Below are 13,268 nucleotides of genomic sequence, written 5' to 3' on the forward strand. Positions count from 1 at the left end.
AAAGAGCACAGTGCACACTGGCCTGAGATCATGATTCACAGCTTGTTAAGAATCTATAGCTGGGGTGGTAGTGAATGTAGTGTCCCCAAATGTCATGGGGCTACAACTCTCATTGGCACCAGCCAGCCAGGTCAATGGTCAGGGATGATGGGAGCTAAGAGCAACAACATCTACAGAGCCACCCTGATATACGGCATTTTATCTGCAGAAAACGGCAACCCTCTGCTTCCATGCAGTACCACTTTGCTTTTCTACTTCTCAACATCTCTAACTCTTCCCTCCAGAAAATGCAGGCCCTATCAAATCCAATAAATTCTCTCTGCTTTTCAAGGAACCAAGTTTGCGCACATCGAACCTCACTCCCAATTTGCCCCGCCATATTTTCGCGCAATCACTATTCTCCTAATGAAGGGCGAGGCCTACAATTGCTTCTTGCCACAGATCTTCCCGCTTGTCTCCCGGGTCACACAAACATCCAGTTCTTGCTCTCTTACCAGTATGGGGTGCCAACAAAGGAGTTAGCGGGAGCAATGATGGAGGCCGAGCCAAAGTCCCCCAGTTTCACTTGTCCTGGCTCAGTCAGCAGGATATTCCCGGCTTTCACATCTCTGGAAAAGGCAAAGCTTAGTGGTTAAGAACTGCACGTGGGAGCAGAGATAACCCTGGACTGGAAGGTGGGTAGAGAGGGAAAACAAGTGTGAGAAGCGGAGGGGAAAGCAGGAGGATGGAATCGTGGCAGGAGATGTCTGCACTGAAAACTGCATGCCGGGGGGGGGGGGGGGGGCTAGATGGAGATGGTTAGGGTGAACTGCTTAGCCTTATTCAAGTGGCCAACCTCTTACACAAGTATAACCAGATCACACATAGTTCTAAGTCACAGAGGGGGGCCTACGTGTAAACAGAAGGCTTTCTGCTTCAGTCCTAAAGCAGAGCCAGAGGAGTGTTGTGGTTAGAGTATTGGACCAGGACCAGGGAGAATGGGTGTAAAATCCTCATTCAGGCATACCGCTCGCTAGGTGACTTTGGACCAGTCACTGCCTCTCAGCCTAACCTACCTTCAGAGGGTTCTTATGAGGATAACATGGGGAGAGGGAGAACCATCTATGCCACCTTGAGTGCCTTGGAGGAAAAGTGGGCTGTAAATGCAATAAATAAATGCGTGCAAGGATGGGGCATTGGATATGTGGCAGAGGGGCCTGATGGGATGCATGGTCCCACTCTCCCAGCACATGCCAATGTATTCATGTGGACCCTGACATGTGCTAGAACCCAATAAACAACAGCTTGCAAATTATACTGTGGGGGCTTTGTCATCCTGTCTGTGGATCACGCAAAGGGCATGAGCAACTAAATATACAAGTTAGGATATAGAGAAACTCGAGCCACAGAGACTTGGCTTGCAAACAACACTAAGCCTTTCATTGTTTAGCCAAATGTGGTGTCCAAACCCACACCAGCAGACTAACGATAGCTTGTTTTCAGGCAACAAACCATGATGTGAAACCATGGCTAATTATGGTTTGGTGTTATCTCCTTGCTCAACCATGAGTTGTCTAGCGAGCATTGAGGGTTGAGTGGTCAAACTATGGAGGCAGGAGGTAAGAACAGCTGGAAAACAAAGCAAGTTTCGGAGAAAGAAGCTCTTGGCTTATTTGCCTGCCTGAAAGATAACCCATGGTTTGTTGAATAAATCTTAGTTAAAACAAAGCATGGCTTACCATTATATATGAACACAGCCAGACTGTCTGACCTTGCAGTTTTAAACCAAAAGCTGCCATTTGCCACAATTTCTCTAGATGTAAAGTGGGAGGAAGGGAGGAAGTATACAGATTTTATGGTGCAGCAGCTTCAAGGCCCTTACAATGCAAGAGGTTTCAAGCAGCTTTCTCTGAAGTTTGCACTCAGCTCATACATAAAGTTTATTGTCTGTCTCTGTGCTGAAAACCCCACAGGAATCGCTTGCATGAATCAAATGCAAATATGCCTTGATGTGGCAGTTAAAAGTAGCAAATAATTCAATTTAAAATCAGAAGGGTCCATAAGGACTGCACCCTCATGGTAAGATAGGGACATGGCCATTCTGCCATCCAGGCTCCTGTGGACTATGCTTAAAAACAGCATGGGAAGATGTGGGCACACAGGACAGGACTGCTCATCTCACCTGTGGATCATGTTGTGCGAATGCAGGTATGCAAGCCCCTGCAGGGCACCGTGTGTTATGGCTGCAATCTCTACTTCCTGCAGCGGTTTCTTGTGCACTAGGAAACATGGGAGGGAGGAGAGAGCATCACATATAAGTGTAGGAAAAAGGGATACAGAATATCTACCATCTCACATGGTCTTGGGTACTCACCTTCCAGCAAGTCCGAGGCAGAGCCCAGGCAGTACTCCATCACCAGCTGATGGGGTGAGAAGGCAGGGAAGGGAGTTAGCACAGGGCAGAACATTCCTCTGAACCCCACCTGCCAACCAGTCCCCCAAACCATTACATACCTGGGACTTCTGATTCACTTAAGAACATAGGAAGAGCCCCTGCTAAATCAGACCAAAGGTCCATTTAGTCCAGCATCCTGTTCCCCACAGCAGCCAACAAGATGCCTTCAGGAAACCCATAAGCAGGTCAGAAGGCAACTGCCCTCCCATCCTGTTGCCCTCCTGTCAACTGGTATTCAGAGGTATACTGCTTCTACACATGGAGGTTCCATTTAGCTATCATGGTTAACAACCACAGATAGTCTTATCCTCCATGCATTTGCCTATCCCTGCCCCCCCCTTCTAAAGCCATCCTAAAGCAGCAGCCACAACCACATCATGTGGCCGTCACTTCCATGAATGAATTTTGCTTTGTCTGTAAAAATCTCTCTCTCTCTCTTTTGTAAGATCCATACTTGCTCTTTAACCTAAGCAAGAAACCCAACCACCACTCAGACCCCTTCTGCACCCATCCAAAACCTCCATCGTTCAAAGATCAGAAAATCTTCCTGGAGCCCAAAAGGTTAATGTGAGCAGCTTCCCCTCTCATCTTACCCATGCTGTATGTTCCCGTAGATAGCAGCCCTTGTATTCAATGGTGTTCGGGTGCCGCAGCTTTTGCAGAAACTTCACCTCTTTGATAATATCCTGCCATTTCTGGAAGATACACAAAGGGAGCCTGAGCATGGAGAAGCCTGAATTCCAGGTGAAGGAGAGAATGGGACGGAGCCCAATGGACCCAGGGCACCCTCAGTCCGCTCTTAGAGACCAAGGGAACTTAATCACCAAGGTCTGCTGGCAGGCCAGCTGCGACTAGTGTTGTCAGAAGAGGGGTGAAGCACAAACCTCGTTAGACTGCTTCCCACTGTAGGACATTTTCTTGATGGCCACCACTTCATTGTTACGTATGTCTCGGGCCTGTGGAAGGAACAGAGTGTCAGGAAGCTGTTGGGGCGGGGGGAGCAATGGCCAGATTCAGAGGCAGTCAATTCAGAGGGCTGAGCAGAGGCTGTCTTCTCTGCCTGGAAAAAGTAATGCAGATCAAGAGGGTACAAGAATTGCAGATCCAGAGGGCATTCTCACACCCAGAGATGTCCACCGGTCAGAGGCATGTTGGGAGTAACAGGAACCCATTTCATAAGAACGGGAAGGGAAGCCTGGATGAATCTGACCAAGAGTCAGTTCACTCCAGATCCTGTTTTCCACAGTGGTCAACTAGCCCATAAGGGGTTGGGGGGAGAGGCAACAGCCCTCTCCAGTTGTTGTTCCCCAGCAGCTGAAATTCAGGAGCATACGGTTTCTGAACCTGGTGCATACATGCAGAGGTTATAACTAGTAATCTTCTCCATAGGGAGGGCAAAGAGGTGTGGTGCTAATGAGTAAGAAGGATCTGGAGGGCATGCTTTAAGTGAGCCTAGAGGGGTGTGTTCAATTCCAGCAATATCGCCCCACCCCACTCCTTCAACACTCACAAAGTAGACTGCTCCGAAGCTGCCATGACCAATCTCCCGCAGGTCCACAAAGAGCTTTTCGGGGTCATCCTTGAAGAACAGTTCAGCCACCTCGGGGTCCTTCAAGCTGCCAGCCCGGGCATTAGACGGCATGGCGGCCGTGGAGGAGGCTGGGCTTCACCTTTGCCCTTCTCCTAAGGTGGGGAAACAGAGGTTAGCAAGCTCACCAAGGGTAAGACATGGTCTAATAGGACACACAATGAGGCTACCTTCCTGAAGCTAAACATATCTAGGCCTGATCAGTGAGGGGACTGGACTGGGGGATGGGCATCTAAGAACCTCATGTAGGTTGCCTTGAGTTCCTTAGTGGAAGAAAGGCAGGTTATAAAAATATATCAGACTCCCTACAAAAGGCCCATTCTTTTGCTAAATCAGCCAGGATGGGGAATCTTCCAGAGCTGCATCCAATCTAGTCACTGCTCATACAGGACATCCTTCACAAGAGAATCCAGGAGTCGCAAATTTCCACCCACAAAAATAAGAGAAGTGGTGTAGAATGGTAATCAAGGAGAAGAATTTGGAAGGGGGGGCACCAATGCCAGCAAATGGGGTAAGACTTCATAGAGATCCGAGAAGATACAGCTGTTTCTCTTCTTCATGTTGTGCTCCTGCTGCACTAGCAGCAGCATTCAATTGGGAACTGAAAATGTACTGAATTGGGGAACTGCATGCACCCGAAACTTTGCTTATCGCTAAGTTTTCCAACTTTTCTGCTCTAACCACAACAATATACCCTGGCAAGCAAATTTCTTTTAGAAAATAAATTACAGGCTCCAATTCTTCCTAAGAAAACTCCGGAGTATCTCCCTGAGATACAATACACTCTGACTCAGAGCACACTTGTCCCTGCTGCTTTCCCAACTAAAATAACCTCCATGACTTGCTCCTTCTATGACAGGATGAAGGTTCTTGCTGAGTTTTCCCTCTTCAGTGTGGAAGGACTGAACATGCTTCAGCTCCACGGACTTGCATGCGCATGCCACCTTCCCCTTGCAGTGGGCAAAGACCTGCATGTACAGCAGCCACATTCTCACAAAGAATTGCCTCAGCTTAATAAGCTTCTTTCTTGTTTTAGTTTCCCTTCTGCTCTTGTTGAAAGTCAAGTTAGGGAGGAGGAAGAAATTAACAAGATCTTCTTTAAAGACTACTTCTTTGATGGCAATTACTCCCAAGGATGTATAAACAAAACCAAAAAGAAATAATCAAGTCCAACCCTTCCAAGGTTGCTTTTGTGATTTGGCTATCTTGTGCTGCTTTCCTTAACAATTCTTTCTAGAGCAGGGATGGATGGGGAACACATGGGCCTTCAGAGGTTGTTGGCACTCAAACCCCTATCAGAATAAGCCAATGGTTAGAAATAATGAAAGTTAAATAGTCCACCACCATCTTGAAGGCCACAGGTTCCCCATTCCTTTTCTTGGGTAAACTGAGGTCAGTCAGTTGTGAGGGGCTAAAGGCAATTATGGGGACATGTAGCAAATGAGACTTTTGAGAGGCTTGCCTGGGATTTTACTGGGCTTGGTACAGGAAAAGTGGACTAGGTAATTTCTTTCTTTCTAAGATTTTATACCTGCCCTTCTTCAACAGGTTCCAGGGTGGGTTACAGTATTATAATATACGGTTATAAAAACAGTTAAGACCATTGCAATGATAGTAACATAGTGAATCCTCTCTGAACAGGACAGTATAAATCCAACAAAAGTTCAGTCTCCAAAAAACAAAGGCCAGGGCAAAGAGGTGTGTCTTTTACATACAGTGAAAGCTGTCCAATGAAGATGTTGCACACAACTCTGTGGGGAGGGAGTCCCACAATTTAGAGGCTGCCACAAAGAAAGGCCTCTCCTGGGCCACTCTTCCCCACAATTCTGAGGATGAGGATACCAAGGGAGCCCCCTCAGTCGATTGTAACACCCAACAACTTTGGAAGGGGTGGAGGCAGTCTTTCAGCTATTTGGGGCCTGAGCTTTTTAGGGCTCACTAATGTGATCACCCTGAACTGGGCCCAGAGACCAAGAACCCTGTACCCAGGAAGCATGGACAGTACAGAAGTTGATTAATCCTTATTAGTCCTCAAAGAGGTGCTCAGAGCTGTTCACCACCTGGAAAATATCACCTCCATCATACAATTTTATGTTAAAAGCTAACCATCCACATATGAAACAGTTGCATGTCACTACGTTGAAATGTTTTACCTGCAACACACTGCCCCAATTGGTACATCTATGGAGTTTATTTTAATCAAGGTCTTTAAGATTAAAAGATGCAGGTGGCATAGAAGTAAAAAAAGGGGGGGAAAGAGCAGAAATACATTTCAGATTGTAAGCCTGCAGGCAGGGGCTGTCGTGCAAGCTATTGTATGCAAGCCACTCCAGGAGACTTTTAGGTTGAAGAGTGGGGTACAAGTGCTCTAAATCAATCAATCAATTCTATGGCAAGATGACCCATACTTCTTGATGTAGCATTATAGTGTACAAGAGGCTGAAGCTTCTAAAAGAGAACACAGACAAATCCAGGCAGCCTAGACTTTAGCTCTGAACCCTACATCAAACAACTCAAATTTCCAGACGTACCAACCTAAATTCCCTGGGAGAGATCCTTCAGCAGGAGAATATGTTTGCCGCTTGCAGTAGCTGCAACCTATGACCCTACACTAAATGGGAAGAGAGGTGGACTGCCATGCCGCCTCCCACCCTGGCCCAAGGGAGACACTCCCAACATGGTTACCCTGCTTTCCAGAGGGGGAACCTCACTATTTTGGAGTCTATGCTTAATGCAGGTATAAGCCACTATTCTGACCTTATTGCTAATCACACCCTGGCAGGCTGGGCACTCTTCATCTTTGCTCAACACAAAAGGCAAGAAAGAGGTCTGTAAAAGTTGGCACCAGCTACTCCCCCCACCCCCCATACCACCTCTGAAGGCTGCAAAACTCCACAGTGATCCTTTGCAGGCCTCCATCAGCTGAATGAACCAGCAGGGTATTCATATGGGCTAAAACATCTTGTATGTCTGGACTGCGGATCCATTCCTTGCCCTTGACATTAGTCAGCAGGATGTAACCCCCTGGAGTCTTTGTCTATGGGAATGGGTCAGGCCAGGCTGGCTAGATGAACATTAGAAAAACAAGGCCCATGGCCTTTGCCTTTTGAGGGGCACCAACCTGCATCTAAACCCCGTTTGCCAAAACAAGTTTCTTGGGGTACCTCTTCACCTTCTGGGATGGGCAGAGCTCATTGAACCAATTCCCCTCCTCCACCCAATGAACAGAAAAACAAGGAAATCAAGAGCCTGCAGGCAGGCCATGTCAGCGAGAGGAAATCCTTGCATTGTTCAGTTGCTTCCCAGGGAACAATCCAAAGCAAAAAGGCAAATCACAAGGCCAGCCTGGCAGCAGTAATGCGGGTGGGAAGGCATCCTTCTGCTGTGCCTCACTTCACTAAGCAGTGCACAGAATTTAACCTCTCAAGTTTGGTTTTGAGGTTCCAGGCTAAAGTCAACGGAACAGGGTTATACAATGAATTCAGAGAAGTCATCTAGGGCTACTCCTTACACAGAAAGAAATGCCCCCTGCAGCATAAGCTGTATCGTCTGCAAAAAGGATCTGCAAAAGTAGATCAGGCTCTCACCCAACATGGAACAGTAGACCTGCTTTCAGGTCATCATCAGCAGGTCTGGCTGTCACATTTGACCCAAGATGTGCAGACTAAAAGTGGAACCAGTTTACAGGCCTGTGACTCTTAAAGAGTCGTGCAAGGCTTTGCTGCTTCTGCTGAAGCTTTGGGAGGCTGCAATTAGACACAGAAAGCAGCAGTTACCATTTGCCAGCATACTTCTATGCCACTTTTCCAGTAGTTCTCATGGCACTTACATGAATGCACAAGACACTTCCAAAACACAAAAAGGATATATAATCTTTAATTATTGTAATATAACTATTAAAAAGGACCTGTGCTAGAGGGTTAAGAGCACTCCTGAAGGCAGGCTTAAGGATTTCTTCTCAACTGCAGAGTGTAACACAGGGGTGGGGAACCTCAGGCCCCTCTATATGGCCCTCAGAACTTTCCCCAGGCATTCCCCTCTCCCCAGGCAACAGCTCTCACTGGCCCTGCTTGACTGCCTGTGTGTTTCTGCCCGGCTGGAAGGTGTCTTTGAACTCTGATAATGCCTCTTGCTTGCCTGGATGGCAGAAAGAGAAAGGGGAGTGAGAGTTTTTCGTAGAAACTAACCTACTGTTCAAAGGTTGTTCTGCCCGCTTTTGCCTCCGTCCCTGTGCACCACCAGCATGTGACCCTCAGAAGGCTGCCTAGAAGGGAAAGCAGCCATTGGGCTAAAAAAGGTTCCTCATCCCTGCTGTACCGGATAAGCACATTTGGAAAGGAGTTAACCACCCAGGACAAACAAAACACCTTGCTTTTTCTATAGCATGTGCTTTGGCTCACTTGCTCAATCCAGCTACAGTGAGTTATGAAAATTAGTCAGGAAGCTCTGACACAGGACCTGCTGCCAGTTTCAACAATCTGCTTGCAGAACACGCTACCCAGAATGACATTTGCCAAGGGTGGGTGGACGGACATGTTGTAAAAAATTAAGTGTCTATCCAAAGGCTGGGAGATGGACCCTTGACCTTAATGGCTTTCCAGCTACTACAATTTAGAGAACTGAAGATAGTGATCCTGAATTCTTCTGTTCATTTTCACAAACTGAGGATGTAACCTGAGGATCTCCTGAAGAAAATGCACCTCATATGCCTGGATGGCAAAGAGGGGTACCAGATTTCTGACAGGGAGTAGCAACAAGCTTATTTATTTAGCTGGGGATGCCAACATGCTAAGTAGGTTGACAATGATGGGCTCAACTGTGCAGGAAAAAGGAACAAAAATGCATTACCTAGTATACCAATGTCCACCCCAAGTGATTGCCACTGTACCCCATCTACTAATAAGGGTTTTTCCCTCAAAAGCTGCTGGGATTGTTATGTGTGCTTGGAAAGCCAAAATTGGTGAGGTTGCTTCTACTCTATTTTACCACCTGAAATATATCAAGCATTGAGCTGTTTACACTGCATTCTTTAAAATACAGAGATTAAAGTAAACAGAAGAACTAAAAGAACAGCCTGATTATTCTGGGTTTAATCAGTGAAACAATATACAGTGAAAGCTGGTTAGGGGAAAGTCTTAAGAGAAGTGGTCAGGAGGCCTCAGGCCTAACTTGGCAATTAAAGCTAGGTAACTTATAAGGGACGCGGGTGGCGCTGTGGGTTAAAGCCTCAGTGCCTAGGGCTTGCCGATCGAAAGGTCGGCGGTTCGAATCCCTGCGGCGGGGTGCACTCCCATTGCTCGGTCCCAGCGCCTGCCAACCTAGCAGTTCGAAAGCACCCCTGGGTGCAAGTAGATAAATAGGGACCGCTTACTAGCGGGAAGGTAAACAGCATTCCGTGTGCGGCTCTGGCTCGCCAGAGCAGCGATGTCACGCTGGCCACGTGACCCGGAAGTGTCTTCGGACAGCGCTGGCCCTTGGCCTCTTTGAGTGAGATGGGCGCACAACCCTAGAGTCTGTCAAGACTGGCCTGTACGGGCAGGGGTACCTTTACCTTTACCTTTAACTTATGACAGCAGACACTTGGCAACAGTGAAATGTAAAATCCTAAGGCAGACTTTCCACAAACATAAAGTCATTAAATTGCAGGTGAAAACAGATACACTAGGAGACGGTAGCATTAGGCTGCTGAAGTCCCATTAAAAAGTGAAGAACATATAAACTCCATCAGGCTCTCCCTATTGCAAAACATCATCAGCGGTGGGGATATGGAGCAAGGAAGAGCCATCTGAACCTAGAGAGGAAGGGGGCAGAATTATCCAATACCCACAGGTGGGCTTTAAGTATTTGAAAGCGCGATAGTGCCACAGTTGTGGCACATGTGGATCTTTCCACACACCCAAAATCAAGAGGCCTAAAGATCACCTGCCTGCAACACTGGAAGCCACAACGTCTGGACTGCTCCCAATCTCCAAATGTTAGCCACTGTCCTTTGTGGTAGTGGCAGAGAAGCAAGTTGTGGGTTTTCTTTCTTTCTTCACTGGCCCAGTAAATGCTTTTAGACAGCACCTTGTGCCAATTACCACCAATGGGCAATGAAATACTACCACAGAATGAAAGAAAGGACAAACTCTGGTCCAGTTTGTTGAACTTACTCAAGGGAGGCCGCTGCACCTCCACAAAGGGCTTCTGATCCCTTCTCCTTCCTTAAGCCTCCAAAATATTCACACGTAGCCCATTTGGATACCCTCTTGATAGAAACCTCGGAAACGCATTAAAGCTCCAGCCACAAAACAGCAGAAGAGCTGCCCTTCACCTGTTGCTGCCCTCTTCATATTTGCTGGCTTTGCACTGCAACTACAAGGATTATAAAGTGCTTATTAAAAATTATGGCAGCAATTTCTATATTTAATAGATGTATATCCTGTCTTTTTTCCATCATGGAACTCAAGTCCCCAGGCACTCTTGCCATCCAGGAACTAACCAGGCCCAGACCTGCTTAGCTTCGGCAAAGCTACAGCATCCTGGGTCCACAGAAGCACATCTCTGTTATGTTACTGCTTCCTAGTCCTTGCTTCCCAGGCAGCACAATCCTTTGAATTTTTACTCAGAAGCAACTCCTACAGTGCTCAATGGGGTTCATCTCAATTAAGTATACAGGGTTACAAATCAGACAGTGCCATCCTACACACCTACTTAGACCTAAGCCCTTCTGAATTCAATGGGGCTTACTCCAGGTAAATGGACTCCAGCCTTGAAGTCTCTTTCCTAAATATTATGAAATACCCTGTCCTGGCCTCTTTCCTTTCAGAGGTTCTAGGATGCTTTCATTCCAGGGGGTCTTCTCCCCCGCACTACCAATTCCTTCTGTGCTGGAAGAATACAGGGCTTACTGAGTAACCTGTGGGTAACTCAAAAGCAAGCCCTAGGGGTTGTGTTCTACCACAACAGCATGACAGAAAATAATGCTTTGAGAACACAATGCAGTCATTTCCAGAGATTTTGCTGCAACCATTAGAAAACTATTTTAAGAAAGAATTGGAAGGAGTTCAGTTACCTTAACAAATGCCCTTCGCCGGCCGGAAGAAAATATTGCATTTGTCCAGACTACTGAGGTGATTTAGTTTTGCATACCCTGTCACATATGTTAAGCCCATAGAAAGGCCTGTAGTCATGAGACGTACATAAGACAGACTCTCACCAAACCAGATTCAAATGAAAACTAAAGGCAGAAAACAAGACTGGTGTTGGATGTTATAGAAAGCACTTCCACTTTTCGCAAGTCCTCCATAGTGTCTAAAGGGGAACTTTTGTATGTGTCGAGGGGGTGGGGTGTGCGTGTGTGAAAGAGAGAAGTTCTAATCGTATCTCAAGCTTCTACATGTGTCCTTTCAGACATTATACTGGAACTCTCATTCATTCCTCTGCTTGCCAGCTCTTCTTAACAACGTATTCTCTGACAAAGGACAAGATCAAAGTTAGAAACTTTGGGCTGTTAAATTTATCTGACCAAAGAGTGTTACCAGTTATTATTTTATGTCACATCGTGGTGAGATGTGCAAAAAGAGGCAGCCTCTTAACACAGAATCAGCAGCCACAAATATAGAAACAATTCCACCTCCCCTAAGTAGTGCCTGGGCAAGAGGGGTAGGATGCTTTTATTCTTAGTCTGGGTTGGCTTGTTTGCAGTCCTTTGGCTCAAAGCAACACTTTTGTTACACCATCATAATCATCTTTTTAAAAAAACATCTGAATATTCCAGGATAAAACTTCTCTCATGATGACATGTCCAGCTGAAAGGAGGCTCATGATTCTGTTTTAGATTACTGGAAGTAAGTGTATTATAATCAAGAACATAGGTGGGGGGAATCCAGCAAAGGAAAAATCCTAAATGCTCATTGAGAAGTCATGCTCTTTGTAGCAACAGGGGCAGAACCAGGGTTTTAAATGGACATGTGTATTAGAGGAATGGGGCTGCAATTCTAACCTCACTTACATGGGAATAAGTCCCACTGAACTCAACAGGACATCTTTCCAACTTGTCACAGAAGTGTGCTGTAAGTCAGAGAAACTGGAAAAAGTGTTGGTTTTTTCCCTTTCTTTTGAGCTCTTGATATAATTGAAATGACCGAATAAACATATGTGGACAGATTAGTAACTTTGGGGCAATCATTTGCAAGGCTGTCCCCAACTAAACAGACTAAAATAAGAGCGTTACTAGTCACAAGAGAGAATCAGCTGGGTTAAAAGTCTGAGGAGCTCCTGTCAACAAAAGAAAAGCAATTTAACCCATTATCTCGGTGGCCAAGCACTTCAGAAAGAGCCTTCAAAAAAATATCACAGGAAAAGCTTTGTCAAAAAGCAACCAAGTAGATACTGGGCCCCATCTTGCATGATAAAACTACTGCCTATTAGGACAGTGGATGGAGGAGCCCCAAAAGTAACATAGCTCTCAAGGACTCTTACTCATCCTTGATAGAAGCATGCCGCACAAAACCTTTCCTGAAACCTTCTGGAATGATGTTCAAGCTACGATGAAAATTGTTGGATGCACACCACAAGAAACACCCCTTATTCTCAGACTCATTTTAAATTCCTACCTTAAATTGGTATGTCCCACAGAAATGTGCAATCCCTTGAGGTGGTAATTTTCCCAACTCCCATTTTTTGACCCAGGTCAAGCAGCAATACAATCCATGAAAGTGGAGGTCTTGAAACTTGTGTGCTTTGTGTTAATGGGCTTGATAAACATGCCATCATTCATTAATTGATCTTCTGAGATGTGACATGTACAGAAATCTAGACTGCTGAAGACCTCTTCTTTAAAGGTACTAGCCCCCATGTTTCTAGAGAGATATCTGAAAACAATCCTGGTCCACAGGGTGGGCAGGGGGAGAGAAACAGACAACTACCATTGCTCAAGGAATACAGTACTGGTTTTCTCATACCCCACTGCTTATAGATACTGCCTCCTAACAGCACTTTCATACCATCAAGTACCAAATAATGCTCAATTTACTAAAACTCTGAATTAAATGTGCAACTCCTGAATATTAGCAGAATTGGATTTTTTGATCAGTGTTATACTGAATGCTGAATTTTATTTTCCTCTCTGTGGAAAATGGGTTTCTTTGACATTAAATCCTTTTCTGGTTTCCCCTCAGAATACAAAAAGAGCAGGCCCAGTGGGAAGTGGTCCCTGTAGCTGAAAAGGATGTCAAACTGAACACCATCCAGCATTTAGGACAA

At 45.9% G+C, this 13,268-nt stretch overlaps 1 protein-coding gene across 2 annotated transcripts in view; it reads right to left on the bottom strand.

Moving 5' to 3' along the window:
- TAOK2 (TAO kinase 2) overlaps positions 1-13,268 on the bottom strand; it is a 38,717-nt gene that overhangs the window by 23,631 nt on the left and 1,818 nt on the right. For both annotated transcript variants that reach the window (XM_083409647.1, XM_083409646.1), the window contains exons 2-7: positions 3,945-4,117; positions 3,319-3,390; positions 3,028-3,129; positions 2,354-2,399; positions 2,162-2,258; positions 495-608 (exon numbers count right to left, since the gene is read on the bottom strand). In XM_083409647.1, the coding sequence (XP_083265773.1) occupies positions 495-608; positions 2,162-2,258; positions 2,354-2,399; positions 3,028-3,129; positions 3,319-3,390; positions 3,945-4,076 (563 nt within the window). In that variant the 5' untranslated portion in view covers positions 4,077-4,117. The remainder of the gene's footprint in view (positions 1-494; positions 609-2,161; positions 2,259-2,353; positions 2,400-3,027; positions 3,130-3,318; positions 3,391-3,944; positions 4,118-13,268) is intronic.

The sequence above is a fragment of the Podarcis tiliguerta genome (assembly GCF_965153285.1).
Source record: "Podarcis tiliguerta genome assembly, chromosome: 13".
NCBI lineage: Eukaryota > Metazoa > Chordata > Lepidosauria > Squamata > Lacertidae > Podarcis > Podarcis tiliguerta.